The sequence below is a fragment of the Ursus americanus genome, chromosome 3, assembly GCF_024610735.1.
Source record: "Ursus americanus isolate L20-20 chromosome 3, mUrsAme1.1.p, whole genome shotgun sequence".
Classification (NCBI taxonomy): Eukaryota; Metazoa; Chordata; class Mammalia; order Carnivora; family Ursidae; genus Ursus; species Ursus americanus.
In genome coordinates, this window is record NC_142129.1 from 6,699,595 (window position 1) to 6,718,271 (window position 18,677).

General features: G+C 55.6%; 2 protein-coding genes and 1 long non-coding RNA gene across 9 annotated transcripts; 2 read left to right on the top strand and 1 right to left on the bottom strand.

Annotated features, from left to right (window-relative positions):
• Positions 1-589: 589 nt before the first annotated feature.
• On the bottom strand, positions 590-6,731 carry REPIN1 (replication initiator 1). 6 transcript variants are annotated; one of them, XM_087860722.1, is made up of 3 exons: positions 6,570-6,731; positions 5,020-5,217; positions 590-3,384 (listed from the first exon to the last, which is right to left on the bottom strand). In XM_087860722.1, the coding sequence occupies exons 2-3, from the start codon at positions 5,174-5,176 to the stop codon at positions 1,658-1,660; spliced, it is 1,884 nt and encodes a 627-aa protein (XP_087716848.1). In that variant the 5' UTR covers positions 5,177-5,217; positions 6,570-6,731; the 3' UTR covers positions 590-1,657. The 6 variants fall into 6 exon arrangements, with proteins under 6 accessions (XP_087716848.1, XP_087716849.1, XP_045648321.1 ...); XM_087860723.1 differs by lacking the exon at positions 6,570-6,731 and adding an exon at positions 5,892-6,521 and having other exon boundaries at positions 5,020-5,146; XM_045792365.2 differs by lacking the exon at positions 6,570-6,731 and adding an exon at positions 5,892-6,520.
• Positions 6,732-11,077: 4,346 nt separating this feature from the next.
• LOC148110328 (uncharacterized) lies at positions 11,078-14,977 on the top strand. The gene is made up of 3 exons (XR_015723778.1): positions 11,078-11,906; positions 14,102-14,365; positions 14,514-14,977. It is a non-coding gene; the product is annotated as an uncharacterized LOC148110328 (long non-coding RNA).
• A 153-nt stretch (positions 14,978-15,130) lies between these two features.
• RARRES2 (retinoic acid receptor responder 2) lies at positions 15,131-18,667 on the top strand. Of its 2 annotated transcripts, none has more exons than XM_045792373.2 (6): positions 15,131-15,246; positions 16,288-16,485; positions 16,718-16,822; positions 17,736-17,831; positions 18,250-18,375; positions 18,550-18,667. In XM_045792373.2, exons 2-5 carry the CDS (start codon positions 16,312-16,314, stop codon positions 18,364-18,366), a joined length of 492 nt encoding a protein of 163 aa, XP_045648329.1. In that variant the 5' UTR covers positions 15,131-15,246; positions 16,288-16,311; the 3' UTR covers positions 18,367-18,375; positions 18,550-18,667. The 2 variants fall into 2 exon arrangements, with proteins under 2 accessions (XP_045648329.1, XP_045648330.1); XM_045792374.2 differs by lacking the exon at positions 15,131-15,246 and adding an exon at positions 15,724-15,873.
• The last annotated feature ends 10 nt before the right edge of the window (positions 18,668-18,677 follow it).

The window sequence follows — 18,677 nt, forward strand, 5'->3', positions numbered from 1 at the left end:
GACCTGGGTTTAAGCTGCCTCTGGTGATTGCCAGTTATATGACCTTGAGCAAATGTTTTCATCTGTATAAGAAGTACCTACCACGCGGGGATTATGTGAAATAATTTAGGTAACCTCCTTTGCAAGGCACCACTCCCATAAACAAATTGTGGTTGTTACTATGCACGGTGTGCTAGGTGCTGGATCTCTGCGAAAATTACTGGAACCGGCAGGAAAAGGGCCTACTGATACCCGTCAAGAATAGGCACTCTAATGTGTATGAAACGGCCAGTGCAGGGAAGCACCAGCGGGCCAGCCAGGAAGACACTGCAGAACATTCAAATCAGACCTTTTCCTCCTGATAATTGGCCCCTGGCTGGTCTAACCCCACAGAAAGCTAAGTCCCTGCAGAACTAGTCCCACCCGCGGGGTGTGCCTGGCCTCCCCTGGGGAAGAACTGAAAGCAGGGTGCAAAGGAGCCCAAGTGGGGGCACTTGTCCCTTGACCAGCACCCCTCCTCCACCGCCCTCCCCCCAGCCCAGAGCAGAGCATGCTGCCCTTCTTTCAAACTACACAGCTCCCCAGGAGAAAGGAACACTCAGCCACCAGCTCTAAAACCAAATCTTTATTCTCTAGTTTGAAAAGGAGGGTAAGTGGTTGTTCTGTTTCATTCCAGAGAACAGAACAAGGCCCAATAGGTAGAAATTACAGGAGAGCAGATTCCATTCATTATAAGGAAGAATTTCTAACAATTAGAATTATCCTACAATAGAACCAGGGCCTCAGGAGGTGGGGACTCCCTGTCACCTAAGTGTTCAAGCAGGGGCTGGGCATCCATAACCTGGAAATGTGGAAGAGGAAACTTGCCCCTTTCTGCCTGTCAGCCGACCCTCCATTATCAATGGGGCAGTCCTTTCCACCATGTCAAGTTCTGGAACGAGTGGAGGGTGGGGGTGTTCAGACAAAAGCCTGGACACAGTGCTGCTGTGTCCAGGGGATGCTCTAAGCGCTGGGAGGGTGGTGCGTGGACCTCAGGGAGGGGGAGTGGAGCTGAGTGCTAACAGTAGATGGGTCTCTCTGAGTCCCGGTGCCTACGCAGGGGCAGGAGGAAGGGGACGGGGTGGGACCGGTTAGAGCAGCGCGGCCTCACCTCTCTGTGCTGGAAAAGGCCCAGGTGCTGTCTAACAAGGCCAGCAGGTTCTCCCGGGTGTACAGCCAGCTGGTCCACTTTTCCTCCCAAGCGTTCATTTACTAAGGACTGTACCACACCTACTTCCAAAAAACGAGCTGAAGGAACTCATAATAAAAGACAAGGACATTAAGGCGTTAACACCAGGGGGGAAGGGTCTTCCTAGCCCCTGGTGGCCCCTCCAGCTGGAGGGCTCTAAGGGGTAGGTGGAGCTGCTATTGCTACTTTTCCAGGGCACGGGACAGTCAGGACAGAACCTTAGGGAACACCAGCTGGAGGCCGGAGTCCCGTGCTCTGCGAGTGGTTTCCCTGGCGGCCGGGGGCTGGACCTCCGTCTCTAACAGGGCGCAGCTCACTGGCTGCTCTCCCACCCCTCGCCTACACCAGCAGCAACACAGGCCCCTCGCCCAAGGCCCAGGCCCACGGCCACACTCTCGCGTAAATGACGCCCGGGCCCCCCCTCCCTCGGCCTCCGCAGCCCCTGCCCTCTCAGACATCATGCTTCTTCTGATGGGCCAGGAGCTTCTCCTCGTCGTCAAAGGTCTGGCCACAGATGGCGCAGCAGAAGGCGCCGTCCCGGATGTGGCTCTTCCGGTGGGTGATGAGATTGGACTTCTGGCTGAAGCTCCGGTCGCAGTCGGGGCAGGCATAGGGGCGCTCGCCCGTGTGGATGCGCCGATGGGACACCAGGTTGGACTTCTGGCTGAAGGCTTTGCCGCAGTCTGGGCAGACGTAGGGCTTCTCGCCAGTGTGGATGCGCCGGTGGGCCGCCAGGTAGGGCTTGTGGCGGAAAGCCTTGCCGCAGTCCGGGCAGACGAAGGGCCGCTCGGGGGCGTGGTCGCGCCGGTGGGCCGCCAGGTGGCTGCCCTGGGAGAAGCGGCGCCCGCACTCCTCGCAGGCGAAGGGCCGCTCGCCCGAGTGCACCCGGGAGTGCGCCACCAGGTGGGTCTTCTTGCCGAAGTTCTTCCCGCACTCGGAGCAGGTGAAGGGCCGCTCCCCGGTGTGCTGCCGCTGGTGGGCCCGCAGGAAGCGCTCCAGCCGGAAGCTCCGGCCGCAGTCCTCGCAGCTGAAGAGGGACGGGGGCGCGGCCGCAGCGTCGGGCGGGGGCGCTCCCGGGGCCTCCAGCAGAGGCTCCGGCGCACGCTCCCGGGCAGCTTTCAGCGGGGCCTCGGCGGGGGGCTCAGACGAGGCCTCCAGGGGGCCGGCCGGAAGCTGGGGGCTGCCCGAGCCGGGGGCGCCCTGGGCAGACCCTTCGGACCGCTTGTGGATCTTGCTGTGAGACAGCAGGTTGGGTTTGTGGCGGAAGCGGCGCCCGCACTCTGTGCACGGGTAGGGCTTCTCGCCTGTGTGGATGCGCCGGTGTGAGGTCAGGTAGGGCTTATTGGTGAAGCGCTTCCCGCATTCGGGGCACTGGTGGGGCCGCTCGCCCGTGTGCACTCGGCGGTGGGCGATCAAGTTGGGCTTGTGCCGAAAGCGCTTGCCGCAGCAGGCACACTGGAAGGGGCGGTCGACCGCGTCTCCACCAGGTCGGGGGGCGGTCACAGCCGGGCGGCCCCTAGGCCGAGGCCCGAGAGCCTTGGCTGCGGCCTCCTCCAGGGCCTCGGCTACGTGAACCCGCTTGTGAGCGACTAGCTGGTCCCACTGGGCAAAGCTCCGGCCACAGTTGCCACATATGAAGGGCCGGGCCTCCGGAGCCGGGGGGTGGCACCTCCGCACGTGAGCTCGAAGCTGCTTTCGTCGCCAGAAGCGTCTCTCACATTCAGGACAGGCGATGGGCCGCTTTGCAGCCGAGTGGGCCCGCAGATGCAGAACCAGGGCCACCCAGCCTCGGAAGCTCTGCCTGCAGAGGTGGCAGGCAAAGCCCAGATCTGGGGTGGCAGCGGCATGGACCTGACAGTGCAGTGCCAAGAAGGGGGCGTGTCGGAAGCGACGGCCACATTCAGGACAGGGCAGGGGCAGCCGGGCCTGGCAGTGCCGGCTGTGAAGCCACAGGGCCACCCAGCCCGGGAAGTGCCTTCGACAGTGGGCACAGCGGTGGGCCCTACTGGGGGCTTGGCTGCCTGACTGGGCCACGGAAGTGCCTCGTAACCTCAGCCCGTGGGGCTCCTTCTCCAGGGTCTGGGGCAACTTCTGGGAGGGCCCAGAGACCTTGGGCTGGGCGGGGCCCATGGCCAGGGGGCCCTTGCAGCGACGTTCCAGCATGAGTTCTTCCTGTGCTGAGGGTGGAAAAGGAGTGTCACTCTGGAGATCAATTTATCCTGCCCCAGTTCCTCCCTGGCCGACCCCAGGCCCGAGAGGAGCTCGTCTCTCTGAACGCCTAGAGCCCTTGAATCTGGACTATTCTTCTATTTCCTTGTATGTTCTACATCATTTCAATCTTGCGCTTCTAGAAACCACTGCAAGTGTATTTAAGTATTTACTAACCCTGGAAACTACCAGGAGGGAGGAACTCTGACGCTTCTTGGAATCCCCCCTCATGCCAGTCACTCCGTGTCTGGCATGGAGTAAACACTCCAGAGTTGGCTGCACAAACATTCCTGCCTTCGGACTCACCAGAGAACGTAGTCACCTCTCTCCCTATGGTGCTTTAGGCTTTTCACAAGTGCTTCCCTGCTGCCACTGCTCCTTTCTAGTATTTCCTGCCGCTACATTTGAGCTTCACAGCAACAGTGAGGCGGGACAAGCAGACATGAAGCTCCCAGTTTGACAGATGAAGCAACTTTGAGGCATAAAAAGGAGGGGGGCTTGGGGCGCCTGGGTGGCTCAGTCGTTAAGCGTCTGCCTTCGGCTCCGCGCGTGATCCCAGCGTTCCGGGATTGAGCCCCGCATCAGGCTCCTCCGCTAGGAGCCTGCTTCTTCCTCTCCCACTCCCCCTGCTTGTGTTCCCTCTCTCTCTGGCTGTCCGTCCAATAAATAAATAAAATCTTAAAAAAAAAAAAGAAAAGGAGGGGGGCTTGCCCGAGGGGACACAGTAAACCAACAGCAGAACCAAGACCAGAGGACAGGTCTTCTAAACTCCCAGGCCAGTGTTCTTGCCTCTAAAACACCTGGGTTTGTAAAGTTCCCACAGAAAAGAAACTCCTACAGCCTTTATCGTATCTATCCTCTCCTGGGCTCTAATCACACCACACGGGAACGTATTTGGCCTCCCTATCCTCAGTCGCTCAGGGCAGAAGCCTGGAGAGCAGGAGAGAGCAGCGCTTCTGGGGAACAGGAGGGCAGTGCTAGATGCTACTTGCAGAGCTGCGTAAGGCCAGGCCACTACCTGTCCAGACTGTGCCCACACTCTGCCTGCCTGCCCTCCTCTACCCACACACATGATTAGGACATCGCGGGAAGGAAAGCTCTCCCGAATCCAAGGAACACCTACAGCAGGCTACCCTTGGGGGCCCAGATCCCTGCCTCCCTTGGGGTGATAGGGATTACCAGTGGGGCAAGAGAGGGGGAGGAAAGACAAGACTGTAATCCCTGTCCCCTGCCAGGTCATGCCCCAACCCCACCAGGGGCTGCCCCACATTCCGCTCTTCCACGGTGCTGGGGAGCCCAGATTCCTCCAGGAGCGCGTCCTGCAGCCACTGAGGGATGGGTGGTGGTTAGCCTCCTAATGGACCTTCACTACCGGCTTGCAAACTCCAGACACATCCTCCTGAATTCCCTAGAGCCGAACTCCTTCCTCTTGAGGAGCTCAGACACAACTCATTCCCCATGGCCAGTCAGAGCACAGGGAAGACGCTGACGTGGGAATGTGATCCTTTCCCCCTACAGGTGACTTCCTTCCTCCAGGATGAGGAGATCTTAGCACTGGGGCTGTGGAATGGTTTGGGAACCCAACAAGGAAGGCCAGACTCTACCCTGGAGACCGTGGAGCTGGAGATGAGGCTTTTTCCAGCTCCTCCTGGGGATGTTCCTGGGGATACTTCTGCGGCTGTAGCGCCGGCTTCCGCCCACACTCTGGTAGCCCCCAGATGTCAGAGAAAACTGCAGCAGTAAAGACACCCCTACCCCCATGGCAGAGCTCAGACCTCTGAGTGCAGAGAGGCCAGCCTTACCTGCGGGGAGGGGAGAGAAAACACGCATGAGGCTCTGAGCTCCTCCAGGGCAGTCATCTTTGTGTCCTCGCCAGCCACAACCCCCTCCCCCACCCAAGCCCCACACCCCGAGCGGCCGAGTAACCTTAATGGATACTGGATTAATAAATGAATGTGCCCCCTTCACCAAGGAAGTACACGACAGCGTTCGGGGGTCATTTCCTCCACGGGTAAGGTCACAGCATGAATTCTCCATGCTGATGGCCAAAGGCCGGCTGACGGCAGAAACTCTGGAATCCCTGCTGGCTCCCCTTCCCCCACCCTCCTCCCAACAGGAATTCCAGGCCCGGTTCCCAAGGGGCTGCGTAGGGCGAGCTAGTGTGGCCAGGTCTCGGTCACAATCCCCTTGCGCCTCTGAATGGCAAAAAGGTCGTGGAGACCCCACAACCCCCTTTTGTTTTCGCGCGTGTCCCCCGACCACGCCGTGGACACACGGCTCCGCGCACCCCGAGTGGGCCCTTTCGGGTCCCCACGCAGAGCGCACCTCGCGAAGCCTGTGCGCAGGTGCGCGGGCTCGCCCCCCCATTCGGTCCAGCACTGTCCCCCCCACACAGCGCACACACAGTCACGCGCCCGGCAGGTAGGGCCGCCCGCCTCGGGCCTGCGTGGAACCCCGCGCCCTGCCCGGGACGAACCTCTCCGGCGGGGTGCGCGGAGGCGCGTCGCGCGTCCATGAGGCCGGAACGCCGGCGCCGGCGGCCGCGCTCCCCACCCCGCGCGGCGACAGCGGCAGGTTCGAGTTCACAACTGCCAGGCCCGGGCCCAGCCCCCCCGCCGGTTCCCAGCGCCACGTGACTACAGGAGCTGCCGAGGGTCAGTCGCGGGCTGGGGCCGGCGGCCGCGGCCGGAGGGCGGGGCGGGGCGGGCGGCGCGGCCCGTCCCCTCCGCGCCCCCCTCCCAGCGCCCCCTCGCGGGCTGGGCCGGGGGGCGGCCGCCCGGAGCCCGGCTCCGTAGCCATGGCGACCGCAGCCCGGATTTTCCGGGACAGGCCCGGCTCAAGTTTCCCGACCCTTTGTCCCGGCGGAGGACGCGCGTCCCTGCGCGACCGCGTGGCCGGACCGCGGTCCCTCGGCTAGACCCGGCCTTGCTGGCTTCCTCCGAGAGGGCGCTCGCCGTCCCCGGGCCACCCCTCCACTGCTGCGGCCGCCGCCGGCCACCTCGACCTCTGGCCGCGCTGCAGCTCCGAAATGCCCCTGGTGGGGGGCGGCGCGGCTGTCCCGAAAGTCTGGCTTCTGATTTGTTCACAAGTGGAGAAAGGAAAGGCCCGACCGCCTGAACTTTAGAAAGAGAATAACCCCTATTCCAGAAATTACCACGAGCAGGCGTTCCCGGCTTCCCGTGGCCGGGGGCGCGGGGCCTGGCCCAGGGGCCGCTCTCGCCCCGGGCATTTCGCTTGGAACCGCGGAGCAGCGGGTCGGCGAGCGCGGAGGCAGGTGCGAGCCTGCGCCCGTGACTCACCGCCGAGCAGGTGGCCGTGGCTATACAAACACTTCCTGGGTTTTCCGAGGCTAGTACAATGTCATGTACTTTTATGCTTTTCAACAGAGTCGATGTTAATTGTGCAATCATTTTTAAAACACAGATCTGTTGCATCGGTTCTATCAGAAAAGAATATAAAAATCTCTCATACTTTTGAGCTCCTAGAGTCAATTACACTTCAAATTTTGGTATGTCTCCTCCGGTGTTTTTCTATGCTTATCTATGCATGTCTGACGTAATTGGGATAATGAGTTGCAAAAATGTATTCTGCCCTTTTCGCTAACAATATTGTGAATTTTCTCCTATTTTATTAGATATTCTCTTAGGACGTGACTTTTAATGGCAGCATAAATGTACAAGTAAACTTTCTTGGTTTTCTAGACCATTAGAGATTCATCTTTTTTTGCACAGGGCTGATTTTAAAATTCGGGGACTGGGAAACTGATGGATCAAAGGCAAGTATTTCTAAATTATCTTCCAGGAAAAATATCAGCTTTCCCTTGAAAAATGCCCATTTTTCCAGATCCTTGACAACGAAGGCTATTTTTTCAAATTTAAAGTCATTATTTCTCATTGTTTTGAATATCATTTCCTAGATTACTAGTTAGCTGGCTTGTATTTTCACATATTTATTGCCTATTTGTATTTTCTTTTTTGGGAATTTGCTTATGTCCCTTTGCTCACTTTATTTGTCCATTTTTTAAAGTTGGGAAATTGGTTTTATTTCATATTATTTGGGGGTTCGTATCTTATAAAGTAAAAGGCTTTTATGGTTTCTGCCTTTGGTGTCATATGTAGAGCAGCCACAGCTCCCCAAATTAAATTTTATTTTAAAAATTTTAATATTAAATTATATTAAAATTTATGTGTATTTTTATCACAGAAAATAAGTTTTAATATCTAATAGTATAAGTACTCCCCCTACACACAGATTCCTTTTCCCCCCCAAAAATTGTCTTGGCTACAATCACTCATTTATTCTTCCAAATTTAGAATTTGTCGAATATTTTTAAATTTTTTCTTGTCAATATTTTAAAATCCATTTGAAGATTTAAGATTCATGTCCCCCCATTTATTCAGGTCTTATTTTATCTCTCACAGTCAAGGTTTCTATTTGTAGATTAAATGTATAAGTTTTGTACTTTTTAAATAATAAAATTCACAAATACGAAAAGAAAAACTTTTGTTAGATCATGAGTTTTGGGGTTCAGAAAATATGTTCATAGCATATTGCATATTATACAATGTATGTCAAATTTGATGGTTACAAGAATGGATTTCTCTATCGGTAGATTCAGAAGATACTCTAGTTTTTTGTTGTTGTTTTTTTAAGTAGCTTCCACACACAGCGTGGAGCCCAGCATGGGGACTTGAACTCACAGCCCTGAGATCAAGACCTGGCCTGAGATCAAGAGTCAGACACTTAAACAACTGAGCCACGCAGGTGCCCCTAAGATAGTCTAGTTTTTACCTAAGTACTTAGTAAGGATAGTTAATATGTAGGGAGTCCTTATCTTGTGTCAGGCATGGTGATAAACTCCTCGTATACACATCTCAATCCCCTCTACAGCCCTAGAAAACATACTCTTCTAGTCTTCATTTTACAAACGAAACAACTGAGACTCAAGAGAGGTTGAGGAATTTACCCAGGGCCACACAGCTAGATAGGGGTTGACAGGAAACCAGCCCTACTCTTCTCCACTAAAGTCGTATGTGTGGGCAAAGCACCAAGTGCTGGGCCCAGCACAGAAAAATTGCGAGATACCCAGCAGTTCACAAGTAAACATGGCACGTCCAACACTTCCTTCCCGCCAGCACCTTCAAAGTGGAATTCCTTTCATGGACCCCCAGAGTATCTTCATCTGTTGGTAAGCAGCCTCTCTTAGCCAAAAGGCTCCTCCCTTAAGTCCAAAAACCACTCCCTCCCTCCCTGGCCCCCACTAGAAGTGTCTTCCGTGCAATCAGGAGTTAGCCACCTGCAGCTGTTCCTTCCTCTCTGGGCATAGCCAAAGGAAATGACACGGCCTTCACGCTGCAGAAGGGAAAGGGACACAGGCGTTGTGAGGGATTCCCAAGCCCTTACGGCAGCCAGGAATTCCAGGCCTTGGTATTTGGGAATCCGCCCCCCCCAATATGCCTTCGAGGAGGATGGGGGGGGGGGTGGCACGGCAGCCAGCCAAATGGCCGAACCCAGTGGAGATCGTTTCCGCTCTGACATGCTTGCCAGAGAATGGTAGGTCTGCACCGGGTTGAGAACCCGCCAGACAGCAAAAATTGACAGGGGCTCTGGGAGGATCCTCTTGCCCTCCAGCCATGCCTGGCCCCCACTACTGGTTTAGATGGCAAAGCAGGTGGGCACACCAGGGCATGAGGGAGCAACGTCTCCAGAAATGCTCTATGAAGAGGACCGAGTATAGCGTAGAAGCAGTCCTGTATCTGCACCCACCTCTCGCGGATACGCTGCCCCAGTGCTCCCCACAGGACTACTGCACATCCAACAAATACTGAGTCAGTGTCTGCCATCTGCCACTGGGCCACGTGCTGGTCCTTATCATGAGCCACGCGGAAATGGTCCGTGCTGTTTTCCCACAACGTGAAAGGACGTCGAGAGGACGTTTAGCCCAGTTTAGCAATGGAAATCTTTCTTGGGGTAGTACTTAATAGGAAATAAAAACCAAGTACTTGGGGGTTTTTGTTTTTGTTTTTGTAAGATTGTATTTATTTATTTGACAGAGGGAGAGAGCACAAGCAGCGGGAGAGGGAGAAGCAGGGTCCCCACTGAGCAGGGAGCCCGATGTGGGGCTCGATCCCAGGACCCTGGGATCATGACCTGAGCCGAAGTCAGACGCTCAACCAACTGACCCACCCTGGTGCCCCAAAACCAAGTACTTGTTGATAAACCTTGAATACATGACTGTTGAAAAGCTGGAGGAGAGTAAGAAGCAAGCGAGAAGACAGAACTTCACTCTAATGCAACTCACAATTGTTAAGTCCAGCTTCAGACAGCATCCTGCAGGCAGATGGGAAACCTCACAGTGCGGGGAGGAGGCAGAACGGTCCCACGCTGAGCTGTGTGGAGGTCACGCCTGCTGGCCCCTTGCAGGTGCTCAGGCAGCCCTCCATCCTGAGCCCTCCAGGCCTAGACCTGGGGAGAAAGCGGCCGCCGCCCCCACTGAGGAAGGCCCTGAGTGCCCCAGGCTGGCATCTCTGGCGAAGGGATCTTGCTAGCTGGCATGGAAACTCCCCAGGAAACGATCACAGCGGTCCTCCTTGTGCATGGCAAGGACCCCTGTAAGAGCAGCCCCAGACCGAGAGCAAATGTCACCCCCAGAAGACTGCACCAGACTCTCTGCTGTTGCATATCTAGTTCCAGGAGTCTGTTCTTCTAAAAGGAAAAGCACAGGGTTGGTCAAAAGGAAACCAGGTAGAGTACCTGGCTGCCTCCCGGCTGCGCCCCCCTGCCGCCAGCCCTGTGCAGCCCCTCCCGCCGCCCCAGGCCCTCCCCAGCCTGGGCCAGCATGGTCCTCTTAAACACAGCGCAGTTCTGTTTGAGAACCCCGCAGACGGCTGCTGGGGCTTCTAAGGTTCCACCTGGTCTGACCGCACCAGCCTCTGTACTGGGCGCCTCCGAGGTCCGGCTGGACGCTGCCCAGCCTCAGTAGCCCGGTCCCCCCAAAGGCCTTTGCGGAGGCTGTTCCCTCTGCCTAGAAAGCTCTACCTGCAGATCTTTATAGCGTTCACTCATTGCTTCCTTCTGATTCAGGCTCAAGGATCCTCCCCTCAAAACGAGCTTCCCAGTGAGCCTCTCCTCTCCGCACCCCACCCGCAGGAGTCTCCCGTGGCTGCCGTGACAAGCCACCTCAGATCTGGTGGCTGAAGACCACACGCGTTCATTTTACACACACACCCCCTCCCTCCAAGGCCCTGGGAGCCACCTCCTTGAAATGTAAACACCGAGGAAGACAGGGACCCACGGGAGCGTGGGTGGGGGCCTGACTTCCGCGGGCGCCCGGCTCCAAGCTGCAGAACTGTCTCCTGTCCTAAAGATAGGAGACGCGCCCTGTTCCTTGGGAGCAAGGCAATTAGCAAACACAGGCGGCCACCCCAATGGCCAGGTGAGTTTAGGATGAACTCCGGGTGACGCAAGTCCTCTTGCTGAGGACGAGTTAGGCTCTAGCTGGAGACCGTGTACAGCGGGCGGCATCTGCTGCGCTGTGGAACCAGGGAGATCTCCTTCTGCTTTCCTGATCTCTCAGCGGGCTGCCTGTGATGCGCCTCTCTTTCTGCTTTCGTGCTTATTGGATAATAAAACTGTTTTCTTTCTTTTCTGCCTTTGCAGAGAGCTTTCTGGGTTGGTAGGAGATTTTGTTTTCAGTTATAGTTCCCCAACGTGATCTCCCCATTTCAAAGCTCTTAGCCAGCTCACATCCGCAGTCCCCTTTGCCATATAAGGTAACATTCACAGACTGCAACCACTGGGACCTGAGCAGGGATTTGGGTCGTCATCAGCCCACCACCTACTCCGACCCCATCCCCTCCTAGCTCCCCTACTTTACTGCTGTGCGTAGCTCATGTCGCCGGAAAGCAGGGATCTGGCCTGTCTTTTCTACTGCAGCCAGCTTCTAGAAGGGCGTCAGGTCCGTGACAGGAACTCAGCAAGTGTCCGTGGGCCAAATGAATAAGGACATGGGAGAGCTTGAGCCCACGGGGAGAGAACTGGATTAGACCACACAGTCCGGACCATCGTTTACTCGCAAACTTCAAAGTCTCTTCCCTGCTTGTTAAGCAGAGGGTGGGAGTCTGATAGACCTTCGGGTGAGAGAAAAATACCACTTTTCCTCATAGGAGAATTCCAGTCAGTATGTGAGTGAGGCAAAGAAGAAGACATTTAGAAGAAAACTTGAGTCTGTAGCTCTCCTCCTTCAAGGACTCTGACTGTAGGCAGCATTCTTTTATCTAACATTCTTTTATCTGGAACATTATTCTAGAATGACAGGAATGCGAGCACCTTTGAGGAACTTCTGGCTCTGAGGGGACCGCAGCTCAGGGGGAGGAGGGCGCCCGACACTCTGGAGACCACGGTTACCACTGCTTGGTGATTTGCTCTCGGGACCCTATGCCACCAGGAAATGCGGCCACAAACCATTGCAGCGTCTCAGCCAAGAGAGAAGGTACTTGACTTTACCTAGAGATCGACATTTTTACCCTTTCAAAGTCCAATCTCATCTATGATTATGATGCTACGTCTTTTTCTACTCCAGACTGGCATCAGTTGTGTCTTCCTCAACTTAATTCAAAAGATGGATTGAGAAGCCTTGTGTGTATCCATTCTTGGTTTAAAATCTAAAAGCCAAGCTTGATTTGGAAACACCAGGGAAATTCTAAACGGAACCTCTGTGGGGTCTTCGCAGTTTGGCAGAAGCAGGGGTAGTTGCAAGTGCTTCATTGTCGCCGGTGGCACGTGCCGCTGTGCACAAACGCCCTCTGTCCGCGTCGCCACGGCACAGAAATGCCACCTCCAACCCTAGCTCGCGCCTGCCCAGACCCTTCTCAGATAACCTCACGTGGTGAGTCAGAATGTAAACTTGGTTTCAACTCAGAGCCTCCTCAAGGGCTCAAAGACCCAATCTGGGTCACAGTTAAATTTGGTGCCTTCAGAGCTGGCCGCTGAGGTCTCGAATGTGCTCAGAAGTGGTTGGCCTCAGCTGTCTTCAAACATGAGAAGAGAGTTTCCTCTGAACATGATTTAAGAAGGTTTATTTCGGGGATGTTATTAGAAGTGACAACAATATAGCACATTTGACTACACATGGTAACATTCTATTACATTACTACATCTGACAAACAATATACAAAATAAAATTCATTCTCAAAAGAACATTTGGGAAGTGTGTAATTTCGCAGCATCTAAACTGCTCTACGCGCCGGCCACTGGCAGAGATGCTGCTTATTATCTGTGCCTGCGCCGGGGAGCAGTTCTAACGAATGGGCGTATGGCAGATAAAAGCACTGCAACGAATTAGCATGATGTATGGGTCGGATGGAGTTAAAAGAAGTTCTTACAGTTAAACCAGGAATCAAAAAGCGACCATAGGCTACCACAACTATGTAAGAAAAATAATTCTTGGGCTGCCTGGGTGGCTTCGTCAGTTGAATGAAGCCTCTGACTCTGATTTTGGCTCAGGTCATGATCTCAGGGCTGTGAGACTGAGCCCTGCATCAGGCTCTGAGCTGGGTGTGGAGGCTGCTTGGGATTCTCTCTCTCCCTCTCCCTCTGTCCCTCCCTGCTCGCTCCTTCTCTCTCTCTCCCAAAATAATAATAATTCCACTGCCTGTTATTTGAAAAAACTGGCAGAGAACTGGCGGCGTGAAGGACCTAGCCTGTGCCCACTGTCTCCATCTAGTGGTGGATCCCTGAGCAAGGCTTCCCGGACTCGGTGAGATCTGATGGACCTTCAGCCTGGTATCTGCCTGCCTTCCAACCACTTTGATTTAGGAAAATATTTTTGCATCCATGAAGCTGACTGTTTAAATGTACTTCATAAAGATGCAAATTCCTCTTATTAGTTTGCTGAATTTTCTTGAAAGAGTTATTATAAATTTCAAAACGTTAATGATATGTTAGTGTTAAGATACGTCCTCTAATGAAAATTCAAGTTTCATTTCCTGCCATGTTAAAACATTACAAAAGGCATCCTGATTTCTTATACGTTTTTTTCCAGATAAATACAGGATTCATATATTTATTCTCGAAAAGGCCATTTTGATTTTTTTCAACTTAGTATTAGCCATTCTAGCCTCATTCTTTTGATCACAAAGCACCTGATTAGTCTTAGGAAAGGGTCTCCTCTGTGTGTGTGTAGTTTTGCTAGCACTGTCCACACTGGGTGGTCTAAACAAGAGAAACTTATTCTCCCAATTCTTGAGCCCAAAAGTCCGATATCAAGGTGTTGGCAGGGTTGGTTCTTCTGAAGCTACTCTCCTTGGCTTGTCGGTGGCTGTCTTTTCCCTGTGTCTTCACACAGTCCTCCCTCTGTGTCCTGATCTCTTCTTATAAGGACACTAGTCATATTGGATCGGTCCTTCCTCTTCACCCCCCATCTGACCTCATTTTACCTCAATTACCTCTTTAAAGTCCAAACCTCCAAATACAGTCACATTCTGGAGGTACTTGGGGTTATGATCTCAACATAGAAATTTTAGGGGCACACAGTTTTATACATATAATATTATATATAATTATATATATACTATACCTAAATAGTAGCGAGATAGTGATTTTTCTTCTTTAGTAACTCATAGACTCTGATTAAACATGGCAGATCACACACGTGTTTATCCCTACTCCCTCCCAAAACTCCATCAGAACAATGGTAAATGAATAAGAAAGTATAAATTCACAAGGAGAAAGAAGATGGGAGAGGAGACACCCACCGACGAGACCCATGACGCGTTCTACAACACGGCACGGAAGGAACCATGGTAGTCGTCCAAGCGTCTTTCTGGTGCCCCCAGAGCACATCGCAAAGGAAGCTGTCAGCTCCCTGTGGAGATCCATGGCCGGGGTGAATAGGGACGGGGAGAAAATCTGCGCCAATCATCAGCCATCAGTCGCTGGGGATTTGGGAAGGTAAATGAGACCCTGTTTGGGGCCATTCGCGTGGGGCCTGGAGCCAGGGAGGTGGCAGGATGCACGGAGTTGAGCAATATTTGGACAGTTTCCCCCCACCCCACGCTAGCCTCATGAATTCCATCACACCCTTCTGCTGTGCCTGCAGGCTCCCAACACCCCCGTGAGACCCCTGGATCTCTCACCACCAAGGATGGGACACGCAGGATCAAGGCTGAACACGTGTGCTGCTTATCGAGGTCGTTGGATACCAGATGCATCTCCGACAGGGATGCCTTCCTTCTCCGTGTGGTTTTAGGGCTTGGGAGGCAGGGGAAGGGGTCGAATGATTCCTCAAGGTCTCACTGGGTTTGAAGATGTCTGTATTTCTGGTGAGACTTTCCTGAAATGTGTGGGTGAGGATGCTGGGGACTGGTCACCCAGGAGGAGCCAAAGAGGGCAGCCCTTCAGAGGCAGCACTGGGGTGGCAGGGACGGGGGAGGAGGCAGGGCAGCCCCACATCCCATGGAGGAGAGACTGGGCCAAGACCACCAAATGCTTGGGCTCTTTGGCCAGGGGGAGGGGGAGGGGAGGACAGCTTGGCCAGGGTTAGCCAGGATCGGCCCGGGTAGGTAGGGGTCAAGGTCTGACAGCAAGATTGTGGCTGGGAGGCCTGTGGGTGGATGGGAGGGAGGTCTCAGAGGGCTGGCTGCCAGGAGGCCGGTCCTAATGGGGTGGGGAGGAGCCTTGGGCGGGCTGGGAGCTGGAGGGGCCCAGGGGGTGGGAATGGGAGGAGATGGGGGCCGACCGGAGGTGGGGGGGTGCAGGAAGAGGCTGACAGCCTGGCCTAGAGTCAGCCACGGGAAGCAGCGAAGCAGAGACCCCAAGACACAGGACAGAAGGTGAGGAGGGGAGAGTGGGCCAGGGAGGCAGCTGGTTGGAAGGAGACAGGCCAAATGGGGCAGCTCCAAGGGTGAGATCTGTCAACCCGTCTGTAAGGCCTTGTCATAAGGCAACACCCTGATGTCTCTCACTGTGGGGGGCCTCCATTTCCACATCTGTAGCTTTCTGGTCCTAAGACCACCAGTCCACACAGAGTTCTTGGGGTGCGTCCATGCCTCAAGCAACCCCAGTCATGGATTAGGGGACAGGATCAGAAAGGCTAGGAGAGGGGTGGTGGGAACGGCCCCACGAAAGAAGTTAAGGGAGGGAGAGGCTGCCTAAAGAAGAAAGCCATGATGGGGCTGAAGTGAGACCCCAGCATCTAGGGTCAGGGGCACAATCAGGAGCAGCCCCAGCACAGGGAGGGTTAAACATCCTCCCGGTTCCCACCCCGCTCTGGGCCCCTCCCATGTGTTTACGTCCTCCCAAAAATATTCGGCCTCCAGCTGCCCTCCATTCTATATCCTGCCCCTCCCCCTTGAGTTAGCCTTGGGGGACAAAGGGGGTGCCAGAGCCAGGTTTCCCAGAACTGGAGGGAGCCCACAGGCTCAGAGTGCTGGGGGACAAGCAGACCTGGAGAGGCTGAGGTGGGGGACACCGAGGGGGGCTCTGAGGGCAGCGGGCAGGAAAGGGGATCAGAGACACAGTGGGGGAGAAAGAATGGGCCAGAAAAGGGTGAGGCGGAAGGGTGAGAGTGGGCAACAGGAGGGCTTCCCAGGCTGTTGGCCCGAGGACAAAAGCCAACTCAGAACCTACCCAGGACAAGGCCAAACATGGGCTGAGCTGGGCCCAGGGAACAGTGGGGGGCAGGGTAGGGAGGAGAGCAAGGACCAGGGGAATACCAGGGGGGATCTGACTGAAGGGCCACTTCCTGTCCCTCCAACCTCAGCCCAGAGCTCTGTCAGGCACCCTCCCCTACACTCCCCCCCCAGCTACTGGGCCAGGGAGTTGGTGGCTCCGCTGGCTGGCCTGAAGAGCTGAGGACTGAACACTCTTGGCAGGGCCGGGGTGACAGAGGTGACGCCATGTGGCAGCTGCTGATGCCTCTGGCCCTGTGGCTGGGCGCGGTGGGCCTGGGCAGAGCCGAGCTCACAGCCACGCAGCAGCGGGGCCTGCAGGTGGCCCTGGAAGAATTTCACAATCACCCGCCCGTTCAGTGGGCCTTCAAGGAGACCGGTGTGGACAGTGCCACGGAAATGGTTAGCGGCATCGCCTGGCGAGGGAAGAGGGTTAGGGCCACAAGCATGTTCCCAGGAAGCAGGTGCGGAAAGCACTTGCGCTCGATGAGTACCCAGTTCTCCAGGGAGAGGCCAACATCCCAGGCCCCTTCTCAGATGTGCTGTTTCACTGGGTAGGGGGGGTTGGGAGGAGGGACAGGTCACGTCCAGGAATCGCTCAGCTGGCTGCTGGCCTTTCTCTGTCTGTGGGCAGCCCTTCCCCGCAGGGACCTTTGTGAGGCTGGAATTTAAGCTCCAGCAGACAAGCTGCCGGAAGAAGGACTGGAAGAAAGCAGAGTGCAAAATTAAGCCCAACGGGGTGAGTGAAGTCCTGTGTGTGTGTGTGTGTGTGTGTGTGTGTGTGTGTGTGTGTGTGCATGCGCGGGGTGGGGTGGGGGCAGAGATGGGGCATTTGCTCAGTGCAAGGGTATGTAACTGGGGTTTAGGAAGAGAGCCCACACTGAGCTGGCTCAGTCTGAGCCTGGGCTGTGATGCTGTGGGTGGCCAGGGCTGGGCTACTCTGAGGACATACGTTCTTCAGAGAGAGTCCTCCTCCCACCCGGCCTCCTCCTCTCTCAGGCTTCAGGTCAGTGGTGGAGGACGCCCACGGCATGGGGTTTGGCTGGCCCCCACCCCAGGCCTGGTGAATTCCTCACTTTCTGTGAGTCCTCAAGTAGAGATGGCCCAGCCTGGGCTGACTCATAACAGGGCTTGACTGTAACCGGCCCCCTTGGGGGCATAGCCACTGCTGTGGGGGAGTCCCCAGTCCCAGCTGTTCCAAGCACCAGCCTGTGACTCAGTAGGTTCTTTGAAGGCCTGTTCCCTCCGTCTGTTAAGGGAAGGACTGGATTCTATCAGTGATTTTTCCAGACTTCATGTCAGGACCCTTGTGTTCATGTCAAATCTTTTAAGAACATGCAAATAAATATAACAGACCAGCAGAGTGGCTCGAGGTGAAAGTCAGGTGGGGAGAACCCATCTGGGGAAGGAGTCCTGCCTACACACATATTCCATAGTTTGAAAACTGCAGGATGGGTTGATGTCTGAAATCTCCCAGTCCCCAGATGGGCTGCGCCAGAAGCCAGATGGCCTGCATGACCCCTCACCTCTCTGCTCTAGGGCCTGCCAGGGGAGCCGGCCCCCGTGGCAGGTAGCCCCCAGCTTCCACTCTGATGGGGCCGCATGCCGGCCCTGACCTCTTTCCTCTCCTGGCCCCATGCTCCCCTCCCCAGAGGAAGCGGAAATGCCTGGCCTGCATCAAGCTGAACTCTGCAGATAAAGTCCTCGGCCGGATGGTCCACTGCCCCATACACACGCAGGTTCACCGGGTAAGAGTGGGCAGAGGAGGAGGTGGGGAGGCTGGGGAAGAGGCTGGCAAGATGGAGAAGCTAGGTCTGTGGGAGAGGTCAGAAGCACAGACTGAGGTGTATAGAGGGCGAGGAGGGTGGGTGGGGTGAGGAAGGGCAAGGGGGTATGAGAAAAGAGGGGAGGAGAGAGGAGGAGGTGAGGGATGAGGAGGGACCAGGAGGGGGTGAGGAAGCTGGGAGGGGCAACAAGGGTGGGAGGGATGAGGAGCGGTAAGGAGGGGCGAGGAGGGGCTCTGGGCCTGGCCCCACTATTCCCTAAGGGATGTGGCAATGGGAGACACAGAGGATGCAGGCACCGTCCGCAGGGACACCCTGCCCGGGGACACCCTGCCCGGGCACTGCTTGCCCCCCGGGCCTGAGCAGCGGCTGGCGCTGGCAGGAGCCCGAGGAGCACCAGGAGGCCCAGTGCGGCAGGGTGGAGCGCGCCGGCGAGGACCCCCACAGCTACTACTTCCCAGGACAGTTTGCCTTCTTCAAGGCCCTGCCCCCCAGCTGAGGCCTGACGGTAGGTGCCCAGGACAAGGGGGACAGAACGGAGCTGGGACAGCGCTCGCGTGTTTGGGGATGGAAGCTGAGGGCGGTGGTGGGGGAAGCCTTCAGAGCCTGGGAAAAGAGCTTGGACCGACCCAAATAGCCTCTCTCACACCCAAATCTTAGGTTTCTTATTCCTTTCCTCTAGAATTTTATCCTGCTTCCCGGACAGCTGCAGGAGGTAACCGGTGAAAGACTGACCTGCCGTCCCTGAGCCCAGGGAGGACAATCCCATCATCCCAGAGCTAATAAACTGCTCTCCCAGACTCGTTCTCT